This window comes from Carcharodon carcharias, chromosome 10 (assembly GCF_017639515.1).
Source record: "Carcharodon carcharias isolate sCarCar2 chromosome 10, sCarCar2.pri, whole genome shotgun sequence".
NCBI classification, from domain to species: Eukaryota; Metazoa; Chordata; class Chondrichthyes; order Lamniformes; family Lamnidae; genus Carcharodon; species Carcharodon carcharias.
Genome location: NC_054476.1, coordinates 160,677,122 through 160,703,895, shown reverse-complemented (window position 1 = coordinate 160,703,895; position 26,774 = coordinate 160,677,122). Strand labels below are relative to the sequence as shown.

Genomic DNA, 26,774 nt, shown 5'->3' with positions numbered 1-26,774 from the left:
TTTAATTAAAGGAGAGACAGTGACACATTGGATTATTAGTCCAGTGACATTGCCCAAGGCTCAAGCTAATGTTCTGGGGGCACGGGTTCAAATCCCATCACAGCAGCTGGTGGAATTTAAATTCAATTAATGAAAAAAATCTGGAATTGAAAGCTAACATCCGAAGTGGTGCCATGAAACTATCATTGATTGTCATGAAAACCCGTCTGGTTCACTAATGTCCTTTAGAGAAGGAAATCTGCCATCCTTACCTGGTCTGGCCTACATGTAGTTCAAGATCCACAGCACAGCAATTTGGTTGACTCTTAAGTGCCGTCTGAAATGGAATAGTAGGCCATTCAGGTCGGGGCCAATTAGGGACGGACAACAAATGCTGGCCTCGCCAGTGACACCCACATCCCATCAAAGTATTTTTAAAAATTATGAATGAAAAATTCAGTGCATTTTGCTTCCTGGTTTAACATCTGAGAATATATCAATCAGTGTAATTGGCTGCTTACCCTGAATGATGAAATCACTGTTGCTGGATGACTTGGTGCCAGATTTAAACTGATGTTGGGAAAAGTGAAATGCACGCTACAGAAATCGCTAGATACATGTGGGCAGCTTTCTTTAAGGTCAGTAGTCAGCACCTCACTTCGCCACTAACTGCAAAACCTGGGTCAGGATCATTGAGGAAGGGGGGGGGGAATCATAAAGTTTGTCTTTTTGTAAAAAGTCAAATTAAAAGACGATTTAACACGTCTGATACATAACATTGTGAATTATGAACAAATTAAAGCTATTGACAACTTTTGATAGCTCTGCTACAAAGTGGATTTTCAGCATGGGCTGCTTTAAGCATCTGCTTTAAATCTCTGCAGGGAAGGCAAATTACCAGGCTGGTAATTTCATGGTCCACTATCTTCTAAATTATATTTTGTGAAAGCCCCAGTTAGAGTAAATGTGGAATAACGTGATGAGATGCATTGTATGTTTTTCACCACTAGAGGATGCTGAAAATGCTGGAGGATCTGAATGTTTGACCACAAAGTACCAAGTGTTTGCAAGAAATTGAGTACAGATGGGCTGGATTGCTAGGCTCATGGCTTCCAATGTACAATACACTCTGTATATTGGTTCTCATAGTAAATCAGTAAATTATAGAAAAAAATATATTTTTACCTTCCACCAAATAACTTGAGTGTTTTTGGAAGGCCTAATTACATAAATGCAACAGTGTGTAAATTTAACCTTATAAGTCTGTATTTGAGTCCCTCTAGATAATTGCATTTATTAACCTATTGATTTAAGAAAGTCATAACTTGCACAGTTCCATGCTATGCTCAGGACAAAACTAGCATTGTTAGCTTGCAATTATGATAGTTTGTTTTTTTAGCTTGCACCTTACTAGACCAAAATCTACTCTTGTTCCATAGTAGCACCCTTTAATGGGGAGGGAAATCACGAAGTTTTAGGGTTAATCTAAGATAGTAAAATGAAATGATCTCCACAGTTGGGTCATATTGTTCAGAGTAGCTTGGTGTAGGACAGTAGAAGCATGAATTAGCCAGTTAACAACTCCTCTGGCAAGCTTCTTTGCTTAAAAAATACACACTGGTCACAGGAACTTGTAAAATGTTATTTTCAATGAACAGTTTCATGCTCACTAATACTATCATCTTGCTGTATCTGCAGTGTGGCTGGCCACCCAGAATCATAGCACATTAGTGACTGAGCGCAGTGCTGTGCCCTTTCTTCCAGTCAATCCAGAATATTCTGCAACTAGGAACCAGGTATGTTGAAATACAAGTGTCTATTAAATGTTTTTGCTTGTGTTTATTATGCCTGAGGTAATGTGTGTGTGTAAAAGTTTTATATTTATATCAAAACATTGTATATATTTTGTGCACATTATAATGTGTTAAGCATAACAGGAAAAAAATGAATGTTGGGTAAAAGAGAAGCTTGTTCAAGTCTTCAAATATTTGATGGGGTGGTTTCTTTGAGTTTTGCCCATCCTGCAGCATACTGTTACAGTGAAACTGGCCATAATGAAGGTGCCTGAGAGTGAGGTCTTGAGATTTTGATAATGTTTGCTCGGCCCTCCTGTCAGTACAGTTGAGATTAGGGATGTTCCTCTGTTCAGAATCACAGGCTTAAAGCTATATGTTATAGCAAACTGGACCGCTTGCTCTCCTTAATGAGGCTGCTTCAGACTATATTTTATCTTGATGCCGCCAAACTTGGTTGAGTGCCTTTGCCTAAATTCATCTTTCTAGGAGGAAGTGAGATGGTACTGTACTGAAAATGTTCTCAACATGGTGACTGTACAGGCCCACTGTGTTAATGGGCAATCAATGACTACAACCACCGTTAAGATGCAGTTCTTGTTTATAACCAAAAAAATTGTCCCTAATGTTTCAGTTGAATATTAAAGCAGTTACAATAGGATGCATATACATATATCTCAATCTTCATTTTGTTTTTCCACTTACTTACTTACATCTACTTGAATATGAAATATTTCATGCTGTAAAGGTGTCATTTTTAGCTGTTCTCCAGATTTGATACCCAGCTTTGAGTTTTTTTCTATATAAACCTACTTTGTAAGTTATATCACCGTTGTCTGGTATCTGACAGCATTTCTACCTAAGTGTATTGCTGCTAAATTCTTAACAGGAAGTAGACCGTGAGAAATTAATATGTTGTGTGCTTGACCTTTGTGCTGCTTCAGATATACTGCAGCAAAGTAGAGTTTCCTTTCATTCTTCGAATCGATTGCATATCTTTCCCACAAGAATTCAAGCCATTGGGCTCTTGTCACTTCATTTCACACATAGCTGCAGAAATGTGCTGATGTTTGAACTTGATTAGCCTTTTTAAAAAAAATAGGCTTGGCTCCGGAATGCTTAAAACAGTAAAATATGAGCGACCTAATCGTCAAAAGAAAGATAAATCCAACAAGTGTGCACAGGTGTTTTTGCGTTCTATTTGAGTCTAATTAAATTCCAATAGAAGCTAGAAGTTGAAGGTTAAAGGACTCAAAAGTAGCTCCTTCAGTATTGTGTCACCCTCTACTGAAAAATGGAGTCTAATTGTTCTATTTTGAAGCTACAAGTATCTCATATGTCTATTCTGTTTAACACACATTTTTGTTGTTTTGTGGGAGAGGGAAATGAGGGAATTTGGGGAGGAAGGATGAGTGAGGAAATTTCACTCTCATACCAGAGTTTATTTCCTAAGATTATGGTTAGGAGGTAGAGTGGTTGGGTGGATAGGGCGTAAAATCTGTTATCCACCATGGCTGTTGTCATCTCAATTTAGAATCTTCCACGAAGTGTCTCAATCTTGATGACCACACTATAATTTTGGGATGTGGTGCATGTCCTAGCAAAGAACATAAAGAAAGCCATCCACTTCTCTGTAGCAAAGAGCGAGAGTCCAGGTGGCTGTGTTGCCTGCCCAGAGCCAGGGCTCGGGACATCTGCTCAGGGCTGGAGAGGGAGGATCCCGTTGTCATGGTCCGTGTAAGTACCAATGACATAGGTGGGAAAGCGGTTCTGTGCAGAGAGCAAGAGTAGCTTGGCACTACGTTGAAAAGCAGAACCTCAAAGGTCATAATCTCAGGATTATTACCTGAGCCGCATGCAAATTGGCATAGCGTGCATAAAATTAGAGAGATGAATATGTGGCTCAAAGACTGGTGTGGGAGAAGTGGGTTCTGGTTTGTATGGCACTGGCACCTATACTGGGGAAAACGGGGGCTATATCGTTGAGTGTCTACACCTGAACTAGGCTGAGACCAGTGTTCTTGTGAACCACATAACTAGGGAAATAGAGAGGGTTTTAAGCTAAATACTGGAGGCAAGGAATCAAATGTGGAAAGGTGTGGTATTTCAAAGAGTAGAGACAAGGTAAGTGAGGAAAATAATCATATAGGAAATGAGGGTCGGAGAATGGCAGGAAGGGACAGAAAAAAAACTAAGAATGCACAAAGAATCAAGACCAGATGCCACAAAGGTAATAAAAAAACTAAACTATAGGCTCTGTATCTGAATGCGCATAGCATTCATAACAAGTAAACAAATTGATAGTGCACATTGAAGTAAATAAATATGATCTGATGGCCATTACGGAGATCTGGCTACAAGATGACAAGGATTAGGTCCTGAATATTGACAGGTATATGACCTTCAAGAAGAATAGGAAGCTAGTTAAAGGTGGAGGAGTAGCACTTGTTAATCAAGGCTGGTATTTGTGCAATAGTTGGTTCAGGAGATCAGGATGTAGGATTGGTTTGGGTGGAGATGAGGAATGGTAGGGGAAAGAAAGAAGTCAAATGTAAGGGAAAGCATATAACTGCAGAAAGATATGTGGCAGGTCAGATGATTGGTCAGAATATAAAGAATAACTAAAAGTTTAACCAGGAGATAGAAATTAGAGTATAAGAGGAAGCTAGCTAGAAATGTAAAAACAGATAGCAAGAATTTCTACAGGTATTTAAAGTGGGTATTGGTCCTCCAGACAGTGAGAGTTAATAGTAAATAATAAGGAAATGGCAGATGAAATGAACAAATATTTTGCTCCTGTCTTCACTATCGAGGATACCAAAACATTCCAGTAATGGCTGCAAATCAGCAGGAGAGGAACTTGGTGAAATTACAATCACTAGAGAAGTCGTCATGAGCAAACTGATGGAACTGCAGGCTGACAAGTCTCCGGGTCCAGATGGATTTCGTCCTAAGGTCTTAAAAGAGGTGAATAATGAGCTAGTAGATGCGTTAGTATTAATTTTCCAAAATTCCCTAGATTCTGGAAAGATTCCATCAGACTGGAAAGTAGCAAACATAACCCCTCTGTTCAAGAAGGGAGGGAGGCAGAAAATAGGAAACTATAGGCCAGTTAGCTTGATGCCAGTTGTGGGGAAGGTATTCAAGTCAATCATTAAAGAGAATATAGGTGGGCACTTAGAAAAGCTCAAGGTAATTGGGAAGAGTCAGCATGGTTTTGTGAAAAGAAAATCGTGTTTAACCAATTTATTAAAGTTTTTTTGAAGGAGTAACATGTGTGGATAGAGCCTGTAGACATAATGTCCTTGGATTTCCAGAAAGCATTTGATAAGGTGCCACATTAAAGGTTATTACGGAAAATAAAAGCTCATAGCATAAGGGGTAACATATTAGCATGGATAAAAGATTGGCTGGCTGGCTGGCAGAAAACAGAATGCATAAATGGGTCTTTGTCTGATTGGCAGGATGTGACAAGTGGAGTCCCACAGGTGTCTGTGCTGGGGCCTCAACATTTCACAATTTACATCAATGGCTTAGGTAAAAGGAGAGAAGGCATGGTAGCTGAATTTGCAGATGACGCAATGATAGGTAGGAAAGTATGTTGTGAAGAAGGCATGAGCTTGCAGATGGGTATAGATAAATTGAGTGAGAGGGCAAAAATCTGGCAGATGGAGTATAATATGGGAAATTGTGAAGTTGTTCACTTTGGCAGGAAGAATAAAAAAGGAGAGTGTTACTTAAACAGAGAACGACTGCAGAATTCTGAGGTGCAGAGGGATCTAGATGTTCTCGTGCATGAGCCACAAAAAGTTAGTATGCAAGTATAGCATGTAATCAAGAAGGCTAATGAAATGCTATCCTTTATTATGAGAGGAATTGAACATAAAAGTGAGGTTGTTATGCTTCAGTTATACAGAGCATTGGTGAGACCCCATCTCGAATACTCTGTGCAGTTTTGGTCTCCTTTTTTAAGGTGGGATGTGAATGCGTTGGAGGCAGTTCAGAGGAGGTTTACTACATTGATACCTGGAATGAGTGGGTTTGAGGATAGGTTGGACAGACTGGGCTTGTTGCCGCTGGCGTTTAGAAGAGTGAGGGGTGACTTGATTGAAATGTTTAAGATCCTGAATGGCCTTTATAAGGTGAGAGTGGAAAGGATGTTTCCTCTTGTGGGTGAGTCCAGAGGTAGGGGGCACTGTTTTAAAATTAGGGGTCGCCCTTATAGGACAGAGATGAGGAGAAATTTCTTTAAAGTTTGTGCAACTTTGGAACTCTCTGCCTCAGAAGGCAATGGAAGCAGGGTCGCTGAATATTTTTAAGGCAGAGGTAGATAGATTCTTGTAAGGCAAGGGAATCAAAGGTTATTGGGGGTAGATGGGAATGTGGAACTCGAAACATAAACCGATCAGCCCTGATCTTATTGAATGACAGAGCAGGCCTGAGGGGCAGAATGGCATATTTCTGCTCCTATTTTGTATGTTCTTATCATGTCATCTTTTGAACTATCTCAAAGCATTCATGCATGATTGATTACTTATGAATTTCAGCCACTTAGGTAAGTAAACACAACGGCCAATTTTATTACAGCAAGAATCCACACAGAGCAGCATATCAACAGACCTATTTATCTGTGGAATTTAAGATCACTTCATGGATAAATACACATTGATACTGAGTGAGATTGATGTTCAGGTTTGATGTCTAGTTTTTACTAAGTTACATAAGATCAGAGAACACTGGTGGGGGTAGTTTTATAGATCCCCTAACAATCCAGTAAGAGTATAAATCAAATTAGAGGACCATAAAACAAGAGTCATGCTGTAATTGAGCAACTTTAATTTTCATATAAAATGGGCAAAAGTAGCTTGGGGGATGAGGTTGTTGAATACATTCAAAACAGTTTTTGAGAACAATACATTGAGGAGCCAAATAAGGAATGGACTATCTTCTATCTAGTGCTGTGATGAGACAGGGTGAATCTGCAATCTTGTAGTAAAGCACCCTGTTATGATCTCCGTGGGGAAACTGTAAATCAAAACAACTAAATTTACTGAATGACCCCCAAATGAAGAAATTACTGATAAGATTCCACTTTTTGTAGCTTTTAGTTTAACGTGAATCGGAACCAACACAAATTAAACGTGAATTAACAGGTAAATGATACTTCAAATAAAAGGATAAATTTCACTTTAAATAGTCAACACAGCAAAGATATATCTTCGACCAGCACAAACATCACTCCCTCCATAAATGTGACACTACGTGTAATCTCAGTCCTTACGACTGAATCAGTTCGGCCAGTGAGTTGCACTCACTGGCAGGCATATTCCACCTGAGGTTTCTGGATACAGTTGCCACCCAAACAGCGCACTCCAGCAGAATCCCTTTGGTCAGGTTCACAACAGTCTTGATGGCAGAGATTCGCCAAGGGCTCCTTTTATCATTATCCTTTAATAAACCCCATTAAACGGTTTAGTTGGCTCTGGCAAAACTGAAGCAGCAGCAGTAAAATTGCCCGATTCACAATCCCTGCTCTAATCCTGTCTTCAGCTTTCTGCCTTGTTTAACTATATCACACACAGCTCTTTGTAGATGTGCCTTCTCTGTGCTCTCCTTTGCTGGACTTCCTTTGTTCTTTACAGCAGTAGGTTCTTTGTCTTCTCTGTGTCTGGCCACACTGTTTCTTTTTCTATCCTAACATCCTTTCTGTCAAAAGTCCAGGTCAAAAGTTGCCAGATAACATGGACCAGTGTTCCTTCTTGGGTAATAAAATTGTAATTGATCCATTTATAATTGATGCAAAAGCCCTTTTCAGATATTCTTAAAAACATTTGCAGATTCCACAGACATTTTAAAGAAATTACAAATGTTCCTTACTATACAGCTTCTAAGTCGAAATTTGTCACAATCCCCTGGGGAAAAGTAATCATTATATGAAAATTCATAAGTTTCAGAGTGATGTGATTTAAGTCCGGAACCTGATTCTTAAATTTGAACAGGGTCAATTGTGGAGGTATGACAAGCAAGTTGGCTGAGGTAGAGTGGGAGATTAGATTAAAAGTTTGATGCTAGATAAGCTATGGCAAAAAATTAAATAATAAATATGCATCCCCTTGAATAAAACGCCATAGAAAAACTGATATGACTGTGGCTGACTATGGAAAATAGGGATAATATTAGATGAAAAAAGGCTTACAATGTTGCCTAAAAGAATATTAGCTTTAGGATTGAGCTAGTTTTAAAAAGCATCTGAGGCTAACCAACGAGTAGAAGGAGAAAATATAGTGAGAGTAAACTACTGTCACAAAACTATCATTTTTCATAATGTTATTGGAGGTTATTGTAAAGTAGGCTTATGTTTGTGTGTGGATGGTTCTTTCTACTGTGGCTGATTTATTTGAATTATAGTTGGATAGACTGCCATCTTGAAATTATCAAGAGTTAGGTGTAAAAATATTTAAAATGCTCATGAGTGAGCTAGGGTAAAGTCAGTAGGTAGGGTGTGAATTAAATTTGCATTTTAAGATAAGTGGAGAAGTGTTTGGTTTTCAAAGTAACATAATAAAGCTTTACAACTGACAGGATAAATAGGGCAAGATTATTACGTTTATTTTTCCCAAAAGGGAAAAGCCATATTGACAACATGAATGATTTTTATAGCATGAGAAAAGTAAGTTCCAAAGACATATGGACACAATGGGATTTACAGGTTAGAGGGGAGGGAATATATTTAAAGAAGGATAGAAGGCTATATCAGGGGTGGCCGTGTAAGAGCGGAGAACCTAAAGCTGCTCCTTGGGGACAAAGGCTGCCCCCGTGCACATGGCTAATGATCCCTCCCCCCAACTCAACCCCCCCCCCCCCCCCCCCCCCATGCCACTGTGATCAATTCAATGATCATAATAATGAAATAGTTAACTTTGATCTGCCAGGCCTCATAGGGAGTGACTGGTCAGGCTATATTTTGACAAATATGTCCTGAAACCTGCCACAGAGGGGGGAAAAAGTGCCTCAGATTGACACAATTTGACTACGTGAGGGCAGGGGCCCTATAATAGCCACAAGAAACAATGTGAAGCAGACATTCAACCTGCTTAAACAATGGTTCCACTGCCTTGACCACCCTTTATTGCATCAGGATTTCTGAACTGCTAGAATTAAGACTGAAGTTTTGGAAGGATTTGGCATGGTCTGGACATGTGGATGCTAATCTGGGATTTTTTTTTTGAAAAGGTCAAGTTTGCCTTGGAACTGTACACAAGCAGGGCTCTTCCAAGAAATCACTTGACCTATATGGTACTTGAGAAGGAATTTTGTTTGTGTTGAGCTGCAAAGCACTTTACTTAGTGAAAAGCTGGGAGACAAAAAAAAGCAGTCACATGGGAGAGAGGGGAAAAAACTTAAGTTGTGAACCTGCTTGCTTGGAAGGCAGTCTTGTTGGAGAATATGCTGAGCAAAGAAGGCTACCTTGACAGGCTCCCTCTCTTTCTACCTTGCCTAAGATTGTGTGGCTATCAACCTGTAGCCTGACAATCCTCATCTGAGTGTAACCAGTCTGCATTTGGACCTGTGCTGATATCATCCAGGCATCCACCGGGACCAACGGCCTGTCTTCACACGAGAGCACTCCAGGTCGACAGCGTCAAGACCCTGCAGACTTTATCCTTTATTTTATAACGCCCATCCTCCAAAGCCCATCTCTGCAGAGAAACTCTCTATTTGTTTGTCGTTTGTTTGTCTGTGTGTGCTGGGGGAATTCTTTAGGAAGTGATAGATAGTTATACTTCCCGATTACAATTGTGTGTTAACCAGTACTTGCAACTTGTTCAAAGAAGTTTTCTTTTAAAATAAATTAATTGTTCTGAGTTTTTGAAAGAAGCCTGGTCAGAGTCTCTATTCCTCTGGGCACTAGAGATATAGGTACACAATTGGCCATTTTGTTGAGAAAATTAAACAAATTAATGGTATGGCCTGTGGAGTAGTCGGCCTTGATAATTCGCGTACTTCTCCCATTCCGGTCGTAACAGTCATAATATACATTCTCCGTAACATTGAGGCACAGCCATTGCCTCCGGGAACCTGAAAGCGGAGGAAGAGGCAAAGGGGATGCACCCTGACTCCCTTCGCTCTGAATGGGCTGTCAGAGTGCCCAGACTCTGCTTTCAATAAATTTAGCTCCTTTGACCACTATCGATCCACCATTACATCCCATCATAGTGTCCCCTTAGCCACTATCCAAGAATATAAACTGTGAAAATCTTGTCATTAACATCTTTATTCAACAGCATATCCAATTATACAAACAGAAATTAACTGTCCACCCTTTTACGTTCCCTTAGTGCCCATCTTGGGTGAGCCTTTGCCTTTGCCCTGCTTGTACACAGTGCTCCCCAGTGGCTGCAGCATTACTGGTGGAAGGTTGTTGACTTACACTGCACATGGCCTTGTGGGATACCTTGGAGCAACCCAGGACCATGAGTGCCTGGCTTCAGACAGGAGCACCTCAGTGTAGATCACAGAAGTCTGGGCTTGGCGGTTGAGAGGCAACAGCAAAGGCACTGGTGGAGTGGTAGTAAAGGGAGCATGAATGCTGTCATCCTGAGAGAGGACAGCAGGCTCAGGCTCACTTCCATTCCCATGGGGAGGCATCTCAGCAATCCTACTAATCTGTTGGAGGACAGGTTGCTGGACTGCTGTGAAAGCCTGCAAATCCCTTTTGAGCACAGATTCACAGCCATGACGGCGGAAGTCTGAACCTGCATGGCAGCAAGCATGGATCTCATGACCTCCATCTGTACTTCCATTACAGCACTCACTGGGTGACTTTCACCTGTGCTGCAGTGGAAACTGAGACAGCGGCCACCAGACACTATATCATGGCTGAATCCACTAGTGTGGTCATGGAATTGGCCACCATTTCTACAATGGAAAAGATAGGCTTCAAGCTCTGCGTGATGCACTCTGCCACATGAGACTCCACATGGCCTTTCGGGATGCCTTTGAGCAGCTCTGGGCCTTGAGTGCCTGGCTTCAGACTGCACCACCTCAACATAGACAGCATAAGTCTGGGCTTACTGGCTAAGAGGCAACAGCAAGGGCACTGGTCAAGTGACAGTGATGGGAGCTGGACTCCTCCATGCTCCTTGAGAATGACTGTCTGAAATTTGCCATTGCACTAAATGTTTCAGTGTGCATAGTCGTCCACATTCTCCTGAATGCCATCCTGCTCAGGACCTCATTAGAATCCTCTGTAGCCTCCCCCGCATCCCCAGCCTGATGACTGCCCACATGCTTGGTGATTCATGCGTTTTACCTGTAGCTTACTTTTCCCATTTCTTATGCTCTTATCCTGTTTCTTATGTTTTTTATGATCTCAGCTGATGAGGCTGAGGAGCTGCAACCAGCCTCAACAAAGCAAAGTCAGAGAGGATGAAGGCTGGGGTGAAAGTTAGTGTTTCCCCTCTCTTCAGAGCGTGCTTACGCCACAATCCAGTGCAGCACATAGCTTCCTTTTCAAGTGGCCTGCCGATACTCACCTATGAAGGATAAATGTTTACTGGAAGCTCCTCTGCTGCCTATTGAACAATACACCAGCATGAGGAGATGAGAGTGCAGGTAGAAAGTTAGGGAAGATTTTTTATTTTCCAAACCAAACCACTATCTCATCCAGCTGTTGGGAGTATACCGTGTTGGTAGCAGATAACTTCACAACAGTTATTGGTGGTGGGCAAGATAGTAGTGTCCCTGGGAATGTTAATGACAGTTTTGAGGAGGTAAATAACCAACCTGGATGGAGGAAGGGAGTACAAGTAACCAACTGGAGGGAGGAAGGAAGCACAGTTATAATAGCTAACTATTGGAGTGAGGCATTGGTGTATTAGTGGCATGAGGGGGATATGCTGTAGCTGCCCTGTTATTGAACCTTAGTATATTGTTACTGACAGCACACCATATCATTTATTCTATGATAAAAACAAAAAAACTGCGGATGCTGGAAGTCCAAAACAAAAACAGAATTACCTGGAAAAACTCAGCAGGTCTGGCAGCATCGGCGGAGAAGAAAAGAGTTGACGTTTCGAGTCCTCATGACCCTTCGACAGAACTTGAGTTCGAGTCCAGGAAAGAGCTGAAATATAAGCTGGTTTAAGGTGTGTGTGTGGGGGGCGGAGAGATAGAGAGACAGAGAGGTGGAGGGGGTTGGTGTGGTTGTAGGGACAAACAAGCAGTGATAGCACTGCTTGTTTGTCCCTACAACCACACCAACCCCCTCCACCTCTCTGTCTCTCTATCTCTCCGCCCCCCACACACACACCTTAAACCAGCTTATATTTCAGCTCTTTCCTGGACTCGAACTCAAGTTCTGTCGAAGGGTCATGAGGACTCGAAACGTCAACTCTTTTCTTCTCCGCCGATGCTGCCAGACCTGCTGAGTTTTTCCAGGTAATATCATTTATTCTGTTCATCATTTTGGTGGTCGTTGATGTTGCTTCCAAAATTTCTGTTTCTAAGTAATAAGTTACAGTGAAGGGCTAAACATTTGTGGGTGACTCCCAGTAGATGATTTCTAAAACATTTGAATGCACAATGCGGTGTAGGAATAAACAGTGAAGTGACATGCAACAAACGCTACAGCGTTTATATATCCTGTTTATAACTCTCTTCAAAATGAAAGTCGTAACTCTGTGCTTTAGAAAAACAAGTTTCTTTCATGAAACTTTAATATTCTTTAAGCTTCATGGTTTCTGCTTTCAATATATTTAGATTTGATATTTAATTTTTTCCTCAGTCATGGAGTATTCCATGACCTTCACAGCTTTCAAAATGTATATGTTTTTTAGAACCCTAAGACTACAAAAATGATTTTACCCAAAGTAGTAAATTTTAATAATGAAATGCTGTTCTAAAACTAATAATAAAGAAGCTCCTCAAAGTAAAACCAGCTGCAAGTGAGGATTTTCTATTTTTAATAGAAATCAGCTGATTCGGTTTTATAACATTATTGCTGATTGCTTTTAATTAGCCGAGATACAAATATTGTTGAAGATAGATAGAAATATTGGGCATTCAGCTTTCATAAAACCACAAGAAATATGTGCAGGAGTAGGCCATTCAGCCCATTAAGCCAGCTTTGCGGTTCATAGCATCATAGCTGATCGGATTGTGCCTTAATTCCACTTTTTGCCTGTCCCCCATAATCCTTTTAACTCTCTTGTCAAAAATATGTACGTTTTGAAAAATGTGTCTCACTCTGCCTTGAATATACTCAATGACCCAGCCTCCACTGCTTTCTGGAAGAGAATTCCAAAGGCTAACAATCCTCAGAGAAGAAACTCCTCCTCGTTTCCATCTTGAATGGGAGGCCCCTTATTTTTAAACTGTGTCTGCTAGTTCTAGATTCCCCCATGAGGGGAAACATCATCTCAGCATCTACCCTGTCAAGCCCACTCGGAATTTTACGTGTTTCAATACTATACACAGTCCAAAACTATACAGAGCCCTTCAGATGTAGTCACACCAATGACCACAGTTTTAGCAAGACTTTCCTTGTTTTATGCTCCAACCCCCTTGCAATAAAGACCAACATTCCATTTGCCTTCCTAATTGCTTGCTGTAACTGCATGCTACCTTTTTGTGATTTCATGTACAAGGGCAGCCAGATCCCATTGTACTATAGCATTCTGCAGTTTCTCCCTATTTAAATAATATTCTGCTTTTTCTATTCTTCATGCCAAAGTGGACCACCTGACATTTTCCCACATTGTACTCCATTTACCAAATCTTTGCCCACATCTATCATCCCCAACACCATGAGCTGTTATCTTGTGTAGCAATCTTCTATGTGGCAAATCCAAATACACTACATCTACTGGTTCTCCTTTTATCCATACTGCTTGTTACATCCTCAAAGAACTCTAATAAATTTGTCAAACACAATTCCCCTTTCACAAAACTATGTTGACTCTGCCTCATTGTATTATGATTTTTTTATTAATGCCCTGCTGCTTCCTCCTTAATAATGGATTCTAGCATTTTCCTAATGGCAGATGTGAGGTTAACTGGTCTGTAGCCTGCTTTCGGTCTCCTGCCTGACTTGAATAGAAGCATTACATTTACAGTTTTCCAATTCGTTGGGAACTTTCCAGAATCTAGGGAATTTTGGAAGATTACAACCAGTGCATCCACTATTTCTTCAGCCACTTTTTTTTTAAGACCTGAGGATGCAGGCCATCAGCCTACAGCCTTTGTCCCACTGGTTTTCCTCTAGTAATGTGATTATTTTAAGTTCCTCCCACCCTTTTGCCTCTTGCTTTTCTACTTCTTCACTAATGTCCTCAGCCCATCTACTTTAATTAGGTGGGATCAGTTGGAGAGAAAAACAAGCATCTTGAGTTCTTTCCGTGTCCATCTGTTCACTTACTCGTAGTTTCAGAACATTCTGCATTGCAGTGTGATGAATGTCTGACACATGTTGTACAACTTTATGGTGTAAACTAACTGGGTAATTTGTTATTTCACAGAAAAAATGCAGTTTTTTAGTGTCCAGCTATGCGAAATTGCAAGATAAAAACAATTGAGGGAGACTATTCAGCTCATCTATCCAGAATGTTTTCAAACTTGGCCTTTCCCCATTACATCCTCTAACCATATTTTGAATGAATCTAGGTTTATGTCTACTCGACACAATCCAAATGACTGCTGCAATGTTGATTGTTCTGTGCTTGAAGTTCTTGCGAAGATTTGTCTTGTCTTTTCACCACATTTAGGGTGTCCTATTTTATGTCCTATCCCAGCTTCTTGTAATGTTCTAGATTTGCCGAATATAAGGTAATATTTTGCATTTTTCTATAAGATCATCAATCTGTCTTCTTTCAAACAGTGTCCGACTTTTCTCATCTTTCCTCTTAACTGAGTCCTTTGCACCAAGAGACTAATTTATTGCACCATGGCTTTGATGTGATTAAAACTAAACTAAGTGTTTGCTCAAAGTGCAGTCTGACCAAAACGGCATGCAATTCCTGACTTGTACTGTTCTGATCTAGTAATATTTTTCCGTATTCTGTTCATCCATTGTTGCTCTGCAGCAATTTGATGTTATCAAGACTTGAATCTATCACCACCTTCAGTTTCCCTTCTATATCTTTAACTAGCCTTGCATTATTCGGAGCGTACTTCTGTCAGCATTTTTTGCTGTAATGTATGGTACCTCTCACTTTTGTGTTTAATTCCCTGGGCATTTATTCATATGCAGATTCTAACTCCTTATGGCAGCTGTAACTTAATAGCCTTTCTTTCCTTCACTACTCTTCTCCACCCCACCCTACCCCACCCATTCCACCTCTGTTTAGTACCTTCTGCTGATGTAATCATTTTGCGTTGGATTTCTGAATCCAAGTTATTTAATGTTGTTCAAGTACTGAACGAGCTCCAGGACCAAACCTTGACACCCACCACTCGATGTGCACATTCCCATCAGTTCTCCCCTCTGCCAATTGCTGATTCGTGTCTTACCTTGAATTCCTTCTGCTGTTTCTATGGCAGTCCCTTATGAGGAACCGTATTGCAAACTTCCTGAAGATATGAACTATCTAGTTTTCCTTTGTCTTTCTAGGATTACAACTTTGAAATGCCTTGGGGCATATCTCCACATTAAGAGCAGTGTATAAATGTAAATTATTGTCCACTTGGGATTTCACTTACTTGAGCATAATCTGTAAGTTTAGGGCCCGGCATATCACTTACTCTGCCATTATCATCAAACCAGGGGACCAATCCTGGTTCAATTGAGGAATGTAGGAAAGAAGCCAGGACCAGCACGAGGCAGATCTAAATAATGAGGTCCCAGCCTGGTGAAACTGCAACACAGGACTAAATGCATGCTAAAAAGTGAAAGCATGTGGTGGACAGAGCTAAGTGATCCCACAACCAGTGAATCAGATCAAAGCTTTTGCCCTGAACCTGAATTTTTTTCCTCTGAGCTTGTTTTGTGCCTGAGGCTCACTCTGTCGTCTCTGAATGCATTCCATCAAGACAGCTGACCTACAACTTCCCTTCCCCAGGCCCCATGCTAACAGATATTGTAAATGGCTCCCTCTCCCCAAGTGCTATTTTCCGCACCCTCACTTTCAAAACTGCTGTCATCATACCCTCCTCAAAAAAAAACTTGACTTCAATCTATGTCTTTGCACATTACCCTTTCCCCTCAAATGTTGCCAACTCCCAAATCTGCATCCATGTTTGAATCTCTCTGATTAGTTTCCCACCCTGTTGCAGAACCAAATTAATAAAGGCCAAAGTCACAGATTATATTAAAGCAAAAAAACTGCAGATACTGGAAATCCAAAACAAAAACAAAAATACCTGGAAAAACTCAGCAGGTCTGGCAGCATCTGCGGAGAGGAACACAGTTAACGTTTCTAGTCCGAATCAGATCAAAGCTTTTGCCCTGAACTTGATTTTTTTTTTTCTCTGAGTTTGTTTTGTGCCTGTCGTCTCTGAACACATTCCATCAAGACAGCTGACCTGCAACTTCCCTTCCCCAGGCCCTCCAGGACATCCTGGTCCACTCCTCCATTACCCCCGACACCTCAACCTCCTCCCATGGCACCTTCCCCTGCAACCGCAGAAGGTGCACTACCTGCCCCTTTACTTCCCCTTTCCTCACCGTCCAAGGGCCCAAACACTCCTTTCAAGTGAAGCAGCATTTCACTTGCACTTCCCTCAATTTAGTCTACTGCATTCGCTGCTCCCAATGCTGCCTCCTCTACATTGGAGAGACCAAACGCAGACTGGGTGACCGCTTTGCAGAACACCTTCGGTCTGTCTGCAAGCATGACCCAGACTTCCCTGTTGCTTGCTGCATTGTTCCAGTGAAGCTCAACGCAAACTGGAGGAACAGCACCTCATCTTCCGACTAGGCACTTTACAGCCTTCCGGACTGAATATTGAGTTCAACAATTTTAGATCATGAACTCTCTCCTCCATCCCCAACCCCTTTCCAATTCCACCCCCCCCCCCTTCCAATAATTTATATAGATTTTTCTTTTCCCACCTACTTCCATTATTTTTAAATGTATTTATTGTTTTATCTCTACCTTTTAGCCTTTTTTGATTCCTTCACCCCACCCCACCCCACCCCCACTAGGGCTATCTGTACCTTGTTTGTCCTGCTTTCTACCCTTAATTAGCACATTCCTCAGATAATATCACCACCTTCAACACCTCTATGTCCTTTTGTCTGTGACATCTTTTGGTTATCTCCACCCATCACTGGCCCTCTATCCAGCTCTACTTGTCCTCCCCCCCCCCCCCCCCCCTTAAACCAGCTTATACTTCACCTCTCTTCTATTTTTACTTAGTTCTGTTGAAGGGTCATTCGGACTCGAAACGTTAACTGTGCTCCTCTCCGCAGATGCTGCCAGACCTGCTGAGTTTTTCCAGGAATTTTTGTTCTTGTTTCACAAATTATATTCTCCATGATGCATTTTCTTCCTTCGTCCTGCACAACTACTAGGCAGCTTTTGAGGTCAATCACACCATCCTCCTCCTGCAGTGTCTATGCCTCAGGACCACTGTCCTCATTTGGTTCATAGCCAAGCATATCCAGCTATGGCTGCTCTTCCATCCCCTTGCCATTATCCATATACGCTGGTGGAACCCAACTTTACTTCTCCATTACGTGACTCCGCTGCCTCTGTTTTGTCGGACTGCTCATCAGGAGTCTAGTCATAGATGATCCACAATTTCCTCTGTTTAAACACTGAGAAGTCTGAAGCCAGCATCTTTAGCCTCCTGCTGCAAATCTTGTACCTTTGCCACTAATTCCAGCCTCGTTCCCAGCCATTGCCTCGGGTCGGCCCAGGCGGCTTGCAGTCTTGCCATTTTATTTGAACCTGTATTGCATCCTTTCCATGTTAAAGACTGCCTACTTCTACCTCTGTAATGTCATAACTTGGTGCCTCTATCGCAACTTATCTGCTGCTGCAACCATCATCCATGCTTTTGTCACCTCCAGTTGTGACAATACCAGTGCTCCCCTGGCTACCTACAATCCCTCCACACACTGTAAACTTCAATTATCCTCAACTCTGTTGCCTGTATTGTATCCCGCACCAAATGCCACTCTCTCACCATCCATTCCTGGCCTCAGTGACTGACTTTGGCTCCTCGTCCCCAGCACCAGCATATAAACACGCATCCTCAGGTTTAAGTGCCTTCATGGGCTCACCATCACTGCCACCCGCACCCTTCCCAACCATCTGTATACATTCCACCTTTGGATAGTTGTGCCATCAAAGTTGTTAGGCCCCACGCTCTTAAATTTCCTTTCTTAAACACCTCTGCCTTTCTACCTCCCTCTAATTTAACACCCTCCTTAGAACTCACTTTCTTGATCAGCCATTTGTTTACCCCTCCTCTATCTCTAGCCAGGCTCGGTGTCCATTATTTTCGGACTACCATGGGGACTTCTATCAAAAATACCATATAAAAGCAATTTCTTGTTTTGAAGCAGAGTAATTCCAGGTTCCTATCATCTGAAAACAATTGTGTAGCTTGGAATTCAGGTGGCCACTGATTGTATTTTCAAGAATGACAATTGATATCTGACAGTGAAAAAGATGGTTGCCATTTTGCCATTTTGATTTTATACTTAAGTATTACTCAGAGCTACATTTCAGAAATTTCCTGATGGTCCTGGGCACTTCATACACTTATTTTTCATTACTTTAATAATGGGAGACAGTGGATACTGCTGCCCAAACTCTCAACAGTAAACATTAGCTGGCTAGAGTGCAGAGCTCAGCACATGTTCAAGCACAAGCATGGAGCTGCTCATTGTTGAAATCAATGTAAGATGAACTGACAGTAGAACCTGGATCTGTCAGCTGAAGATTGTACTTCGCATATGTGTAGGACCTGGATCTGTCAGCTGAAGATTGTACTTTGCATCTGTGTCTGAATCTGGTGGTTGCACTAAAACTGCAACACTAGAGTATTATCCCTGTCCTGTCAGTTAACTCCGGCTATTATATTTATTTATGCACATTTTGGATGTACCAGGTTGAAGTTGGTTTGCGTTTCTCTGGGTCCTGCGCTTCTATGACAGCCTTGCCTAAATCCACATCACAGGCAGCTGTCAGTGTAAATTGCTTAAGGTAACAATATTCTTCCACTTGCATTTTGATGTGTCATTTTTTTTGTGTTTAAAAGCTTTGTTCGTACCAGATGCCGTATATTACTTTTTGAATGCTTCTAGGCAGCTCATATGTGCAAATTAAGTGCTGCTGTGGTAGAATATGGAGGATGGTTTTTATCTAGTGTCTGCAAAGATGTTTTAAAACTGAGGTCATATTTTTTTTAAAGATTTTGATACAAGGAGAAATGGTCCTGTTACTGTTCTGATTGGAATTGTATTGACATAATGAATAGCAGCAGGTCAGCAAAACCTGTGGAAGATTACCGTGACTGTGCGTTCCGTTTTCTGTCCACATTCCTCTCTATGCCTGTATGCTGTAAATGAGGAAAAATCTGATCTATTTTTAACAATGAACAGTTTATTCCTTGGCGTGTTCTGGCCCTGTGGTCTCTGTCGAATTTTTGGTATTTTTTTTCCCTGCTTTGAAATCTTTTCAGTGTCTTTTGATTGGCTTAGTTGCTGGCACGCCTTGCATATTTCCCCAGCTGGGTTCAAGTGATCCCAGTGATCATTGGTTACTTTGGCTGTGTGGTTTAAAAACTATTTGAAAGTGGGTCAGCAGACTGTGGCCAGACAAGGGGCAAGAGAAAAACATTAGCAGAGAAGAAAGCCTCTGTCTTCAATTCGAGCCGAAGGACTTGTAACAAAGAAGACCTCTTGTCAATAGCCTTGCAAATCTCACAATTGACCATTGATAAATTCACAATCTTCGTTATTATTATTTTCAGGGACGACAAAAACTTGCCAGGTTTAATGCCCGGGAGTTTGCAACCCTGATTATTGACATTCTTAGTGATGCAAAGAGAAGGCAGCATGGAAAGACACTAGGTAGTCCAATTGGTAAGTGAATTTTTAAAAAAAAACTTTCAAGGTAATATAAGTTAATTTTTTAAACTGTTAAAGTTTATATATCTATATAATGGCTTGATCACTAATTAGCTTAGATTTCATGCTGTCAATAATTACATCGTGTAACACAAAAATAGGTATGTTTAAAGCTTGTTAATGGTGGCACTTAACTGGATAGGACAAAATAGAAAAGTTTTGTGAAGATGCGAGTATTAACCAGCCTAGGATATTTTCTTTGACCCGGTATATTTAGTGAGGAGTGAAGGAATAATGATGTAATTTGTTTGGTATTTCTGCTGCTATTCCGGTATCTTGAAAGGTTTACTCAAGTTATTTGTTTTTTCAGCCTATTCAGTTTAAAATCATTTCAGATGCTGTAATAGATTGTAATGCGGTGAGACACTTATTCACTACGCTTTTATGTAGCACATTTCCAATCTTCAGAATATCTTTGTGGGGTGCTGTGGGGGGGGAAGCGTTGCCAAGTTAGATGACAACCTTTGAGCCCCCTAGTGGCCACATAGTGACCTTCTCCTCATGCCCCTAGTCCAAGAGAATTAATGTAAGCTTTAAATATAAGTATGACACAGTTCATAAATATTTAGGCATATTGGACACAAAGGAGCCTAAATGGCATTGATTTTGTATATTAATGCTAAGCTAAGACACTATTTTAAGGGTACTTAATTCCCTCACCTCTCTCGTTTTTGCTCTCTGACTCAAAAAAGGCAGATACAGTGGACAAATCATGTTCTGCAGCACTGAAAATCCTTCTTTAAACAAGATGCCTGTAGGCATGTATAAATACCCTAAAGATGACTCTGTTCTCTGCCTTCCCCACACAGTACGTTTCCACACTAATTCATCTGATGTTCGGAACTCAGTGGTATACTGTGAATTGCAAATATGAGAACCTTTGAGTATGAGGCCAAAAGTTTATAATCGGAGGCAGCTGTTCATGAAGTCAATCACCGTATTTCCATGCAAACAAAAAGCTACAAATTGAAAAGTTGGAAATGCTACATGAGCAATTTTTATTCCACGGTATCATACATCAGTATTCTGAGTAATTCATTGTGTGGCATTTTGTTTATAAAATATGTAGCTGTTGCTAGCTCTTGACCTTTTTAGATATCCTTGCATGTTCATCCAGCAGTGCCACTCTAGAAAATGGCCAAAAATAGGAGCAAAACTTATTTCAAGATTCTTCTTCCCACCCCACCCCTGCCATACATCTCCCTTCCTCCCTGTCCTGCTGACCACTCGCAAAGACCAGGAATACTGAGGCCAAAAATATGCATGAAGAATGTGTCTTTCCCAAAAAGAAAAGCTGAGCCATCACCACCACTTCAGTGATACCACCACTGCTGTGTCACCTAACATCTTCAGCATCACCATTAACTAGAAACTTTACTACACCTGCATATCAACACCATGGCAAGACAGGCTAGGCACTCTGAGCGGCTTACCCCCGAATCCTCAAAAGACTCTCCACAGGTCACAAGTTAAGACTGTGACAAGATACTCCCTGCTAGCCTAAATAGGTGCAGCAACAACACTCAAAGGTCAACACCATTCAGGATACAGCCTAGTATGCTTGACTGACACCCTGCCGTTGGGCTTGATATTCAACCCTCCACTACATTGTAGCTTGAGCATGTGCTAACAAATGATCCACTGCAGCACCTCTCCACTTTACTTTAGCAGCACCTCATAATTTTGTCTCCTAGCCACAAGCCTTAGCCACTGAGAAGAGCAAGAGCAACAAGGTCAGGGAGTATTTTCCTCTGCAAGTTGCGCACCATTCTGATCTGGACAAATATCATTGTTCCTGCATGGAAATCTAATTCTCTACCAAGCAGCATTGTGGGAGCACCATCGCCACAAGGACTGCAGTGATTCAAGAAGGACACCCAGCCACCACCATCAAATAGGCAATAAATATGCCCTTAACCACATCCTGAGAGCAAATTTTAAAGAAAATGGAGAAATTCACTTTTAACGATGTCTTAAGTGCTGAGGGAAGATATTTTGTATTGAAAGTAGCTCTTGCCCCATGCCACTCCAAAAAACTGAAGAGCATGCAGTCATCATAAATCACACTGCTGCTTTTGACCAAAGATTGTCAAGATTTAACATTTTTAAACTTTAAGAGATTTTTGTGTTGCTTTCTTTTCTGACAGCCTCTTTCTAACTTTTGTACAATTTGTTAGAAGAAAACTTAATGTTTGTTTTAAAACAACCATAATTTCTCACCAGACTTAGGTATTTTGTTGTTCTGTTGCTCCCCTATGTTCTTTGAGAAGGCCACTAACAACTACCATTGCCTTGCATCCTGTGTACATTTTAGATTCTCTCAAATCATTCCCCAGATTTGTGAATTGCTAATGTGTTGCTGGACCTGTGTAATGGGTTGCTTGAGGAGCATTGACTGGAGCGGATAGACTGACAGATTTTCCCATTCTGCCTGTGGGACATGTCTACTCAACACCTCCAGTAGTACAATGCCAATTTTTCTTGTACGCATCTGTGTGTGATTATTAACTTAGCCATTTAAACACAAGTCAAATAATTAATGCTGTAAATACAAGCCTAAGCTCCCTTGTTTTAATCCAGAAAATATTGACTATCTTCTGCGGAACCAAAATGATCGTCCTGACAGTGACTTTGGTGATGATCAGCATGATTACGATAGTGTAGCTTCTGATGAGGACACAGACGCTGAGTTGCACCGAAACGCATCATCAGCCAGAAACAACCGGGCAAAGGTGAGAAGTGTGATCTTAGCAGCTTGCATGATTTTAAATTGGATAAGTTAATGGGGGACTTGAATTTTAAAATTGTGTTTTGTACATTTAGTTTGTTTCTCGATTGTGAACAACAGCAGCAATATATTTTTAGCCACATCTATTCCCAATGCCTTTACATGCTCGTTACTTTTCAGAAGAATGAACTGGACGCCTGATTGGATATCCTTGCTATTGCAGCTGTTGTTGCAGCGACTGGCCTTTCAATGTGTGTACTCTTGACCCTTCATAGCATAGCTGAGATAAAATCACATTTTGGACAATCTCTGCAAGTCTATGCCCTCCCATTATGACTTAGCTCATGATACTCCTACTTTCTACCTCAGTATGCTATCTTGTAACACGTGCATCAAGTGAATTGTTGGGGAAAAACCAAGGGAGGCGACTGAATAGTATAATGTATATGGCTGTTTTGTTAGTCAGTGATCGATTCATTCATAATCAAATTTTATAGCCTCTTTTTCTTGTCAAGAATTTTCATTGTTTTTTGAGCAAGGAGCTTCATACAGACTCAATAAATACCCCTTGTTACATAGTTCGGTTTAATGTTTAGTTTCTGATACTGTACAACCTAAAAGTGTTGGCACAGTCTTCATTCTGTTTATGTTGGAACTAAATGTCGGCAAACTAAATGTTGGCAAACTAATGCAACTTTGATTTTATATGATATAGATTTAAAGTAAAGTTTGGGTCATGCATGTCTTACTTTTCAAACCTCAGTTAAATTATTTTGATGCAAGAGCTGAAAGATTGCCTGTTAGATTTAATACATACCTTTGCACAATTTGTTAATTTAATTTTCAAGTTGCAGAACCTAGAACAACTTTTCCTCAAATTTAGTTGATGCACGTTCTAAATTTGCATTAATTAGATGAGTTATATATCAGCAGATCTGCTGGAACTAAGTTTATAAAAAAACAAGATTGGCATGAATGGTGATTTATACCAACTTACTTTCAACTGCATTTCGCCTCAAACCTTCTGATCCTGAGTATCTAAAGAAATCTGCAATGAATTCCTTCATTCCTAGTAAAGAATGTCACTTCTATCACTGAACATCTATTACAAATCTTCAGAAATTTTGCTTTCCATCAAATATTCTTTTCTATTTTAAATTTTGTAACAGCAGCTGAGATGCAGTGGCAGGTTTCCCTGTGGACTTACTGCACTTTGTATTACAGTTGGAAGCAAGTTGTAGCCTATCTGAGTACTGGTAGCATAACTTTGTCTCCAGTTGATTAGTCTTGAACAAAGTGGAAGTTTCCAAATTGGGTCACTTTTCTAGATGAACCAATACTTTGAATTAACATTTGTGTTAAAAACTTAGAATAATTAAACTGGATTGTGGCACATATATAAGTCAGCACCACTTATTCTACCCATTTTTATTTTGAACACTAAGGCCCTTTGACCCTACCTTCCTCATCAAAATATTGATCTGTTGTGCTATGGTGCTCATAGAATAGGAGTAATTTAAATCTTCTGTTGTTGGAAACTTCAAGTTTTCAGATTGATCCCAGAACAAATAGTGCATGTATATAGCAACGTATTTCTGCTGAGAGTCAAAAATCTTGCAAAACGACAGGAAATACCATAGAGCTTGCCAGCACAAAAGACTGTAGTTTAGGTCTCAACCACACTTTTTTTTTTAAGTGTCATTTTTGCATTCTGGTGTGCAGCCAAGGTCTAAATTGGAGATTAAGAAACTGATGCAAAACAGTATGGCCTTTCATTGCTCCTCTATTGTGCATGGTTGCAAGGGCTTTGTACTTGCTCCATTTAATTGTTTTGGTGCATTGCATATTCTAGTTGCTAGGTGCTAAATAGCATTTGCCTCTCAAGCCTCTTGTCAGGATACCTAGGTGCTGTCATTACATTTTAGCTGTAACACTTTTATATTTGTACCTCCCCTCTAAATATTCTATCTGAAGAAAATTTGATGGAAAATTTTAAATCACTTTTATGCTTTATAGGCTTTTGTTCACTTGTAGCTGAATTGAGATTGTCCCCAAATTCTTAGTGTTCTTAATCACTGAAAAGAGAGAGCTCATGCCCCAACTGCTTGAGCTGATTTAGCCTATTTCCCAGAAACAGAGTTCTGTTGTGTTATATTGCCTGGCCTTTCCATTAGTATTTTTGGTGCATGTTCAGTAACGAGCATATAGGAGGAGGCTTTCAAATGACAAGCTATAATGTGTGGAATGTATTAAATATGTACTCAAAGCTAATTCTGTTTCAATCATGAGTGTGATTACACTATGCTGTTTTGTATATTCCTTGCATTACTTTGGAACAGTGGTTGTCAAATTTTATGCTCCCTTCCAGAACTATCAGCTCCCCATGTACCCCGCTAGCACACAGATTTAATAATTTAATCCCTTTAATGCTCAAGCATTGTACAAAATATACAAATTATAATACGCAACAATGGCTTAAAAGTAATACTTGCCATTACTGTAACATATGAGCTTGTTTATTCAAGCATAATCACATGATGCCTGTAGTGAGAAGTGATGGTTTGAGTTGAAAGTTTACTGAACAAAGGTGCTGACAGTACTTTGACTTAATTCCAGTGATTGGTGAAAAATCAACCTACACACTGGTAAGTTGGAGCAAATGGGTGCACAACCTTGATAGCACCTCCAACAAGCATTAACTAACCTCAGCTCCCACAATAAGCACCAATTATCCCCATCCTCCTATTCCCCTCCCAAACAATCAACTGCACCACCAGTCCTCCCCTCCCTCTCAGGGCCTGCTGTCACAGTGTCTAGAGTTGTACATGTGGTCCACATGAGGCGGCTAATGCTTAATGAGTCATTTGGAAGCTTCCACTGTGACTGGGTTACTTCTAAAAGCAGCCCACGGCATGATTTCACAACAAACCTGCCCATGTCTATAGTACATCTCAGGATTTCAGAGCTCTCACAAGATCATGAGAAGCTTCACCTTAATGAAGAGTCCCATGCTGTGAGATATGTATGGGAGAGAACACAAAGGGGAAATGGAATAGGATCCAGTGCTGTTGCACCTTCTCCTGGGTAAACCCACCCCCCACCAGGATGTGTCTCATACTTCCAGGGTGCAAATACCAAGTACCACAGTTTGGGACCGCTGAACTCAAATAATTTGCCCATGTTGTGAAAATTCTTCTAAAATCAGTAATTATGGACAAGTGCTGTCTTTTTTTAAAATCGGCTTTAACAGTATCAAAAACCCTGTTTTGTTTTAAAGAAGTTTTATTATGGGTTCCATGATGTTATCTGTGATCTAATTGCTTTGATCATGATTGATAGTACCATCTTCAATGGGAATTTACCTTTTATAAGTTTGAACTTTTGCTTCTCAGCTTGAGTGTATGACCTGATCCGCTAAGATTCCAGCAAGCCCTGCAAGAGGAAATTTGGAGGAAATATTTTTAAATATCAGGGAACTGATTACTTCTCTAAGCTTCACAAGTAGCGACTATCACCCTTTGTGAACATTTTTGAAAAACTCGAAATAGCAGCTGTTTCTACACTGATGCATTTATTGAAATATGCTTTTTCTGAGGAAAGATGGACCTTAACTAGGAAACTAACTCTGTCCCAGCAGTTAGCAGCTAAATGAAGTCATAAATATAAGACTGTAGAACAAACCTGCTCAATAATTTACCACCATACATCATATCAACTGAATGACATTTGCTCATGGAGACTATCTTTATTGTATTTCCTGTGTAAAATATCACTGCTAACCTCCACTCCATTTACTCCTTTACCTCTACAGCTGGGCTACTCAAATGTGAGGAAATGGTGGGCACCACCCACATCTAGATTGTATACCATTACACCTGGACCACGTATCTGCCATTATAAAAAGATATTAGTATTGCATCAAGAATTGACACCCATAGCATGGAGCTGACTTGGATTCTTCTCCCCCCCCCGCCCCCCCCCCCCCACCTCAAAAAAGCAGTACCACAGAATGAGTTGCAAGCACTATTCTGTGGCTGATCAAGTAGAGAGAGGTGCCTCCATAATGTGGATGTGTAAAAATATCTCCATGAATTAAGAGGTGGACACAAAGGATTTAGAAAGGCAGGGGATCAGCACAAGAGGGGACAAGCGGCTAATTAGAAAAGAGTGTTGTGAATTGAGATGGCAGTTTTTC

The 26,774-nt window shown here is 40.6% G+C and overlaps 1 protein-coding gene across 5 annotated transcripts in view; it reads left to right on the top strand.

Moving 5' to 3' along the window:
• The window catches only part of git1 (G protein-coupled receptor kinase interacting ArfGAP 1), a 204,758-nt gene that overhangs the window by 154,615 nt on the left and 23,369 nt on the right, over window positions 1–26,774 (top strand). For all 5 annotated transcript variants that reach the window (XM_041197198.1, XM_041197196.1, XM_041197197.1 and 2 more), the window contains exons 11-13: window positions 1,678–1,775; window positions 19,695–19,806; window positions 22,432–22,583. In XM_041197198.1, coding sequence (XP_041053132.1) covers window positions 1,678–1,775; window positions 19,695–19,806; window positions 22,432–22,583 — 362 coding nt within the window. The remainder of the gene's footprint in view (window positions 1–1,677; window positions 1,776–19,694; window positions 19,807–22,431; window positions 22,584–26,774) is intronic.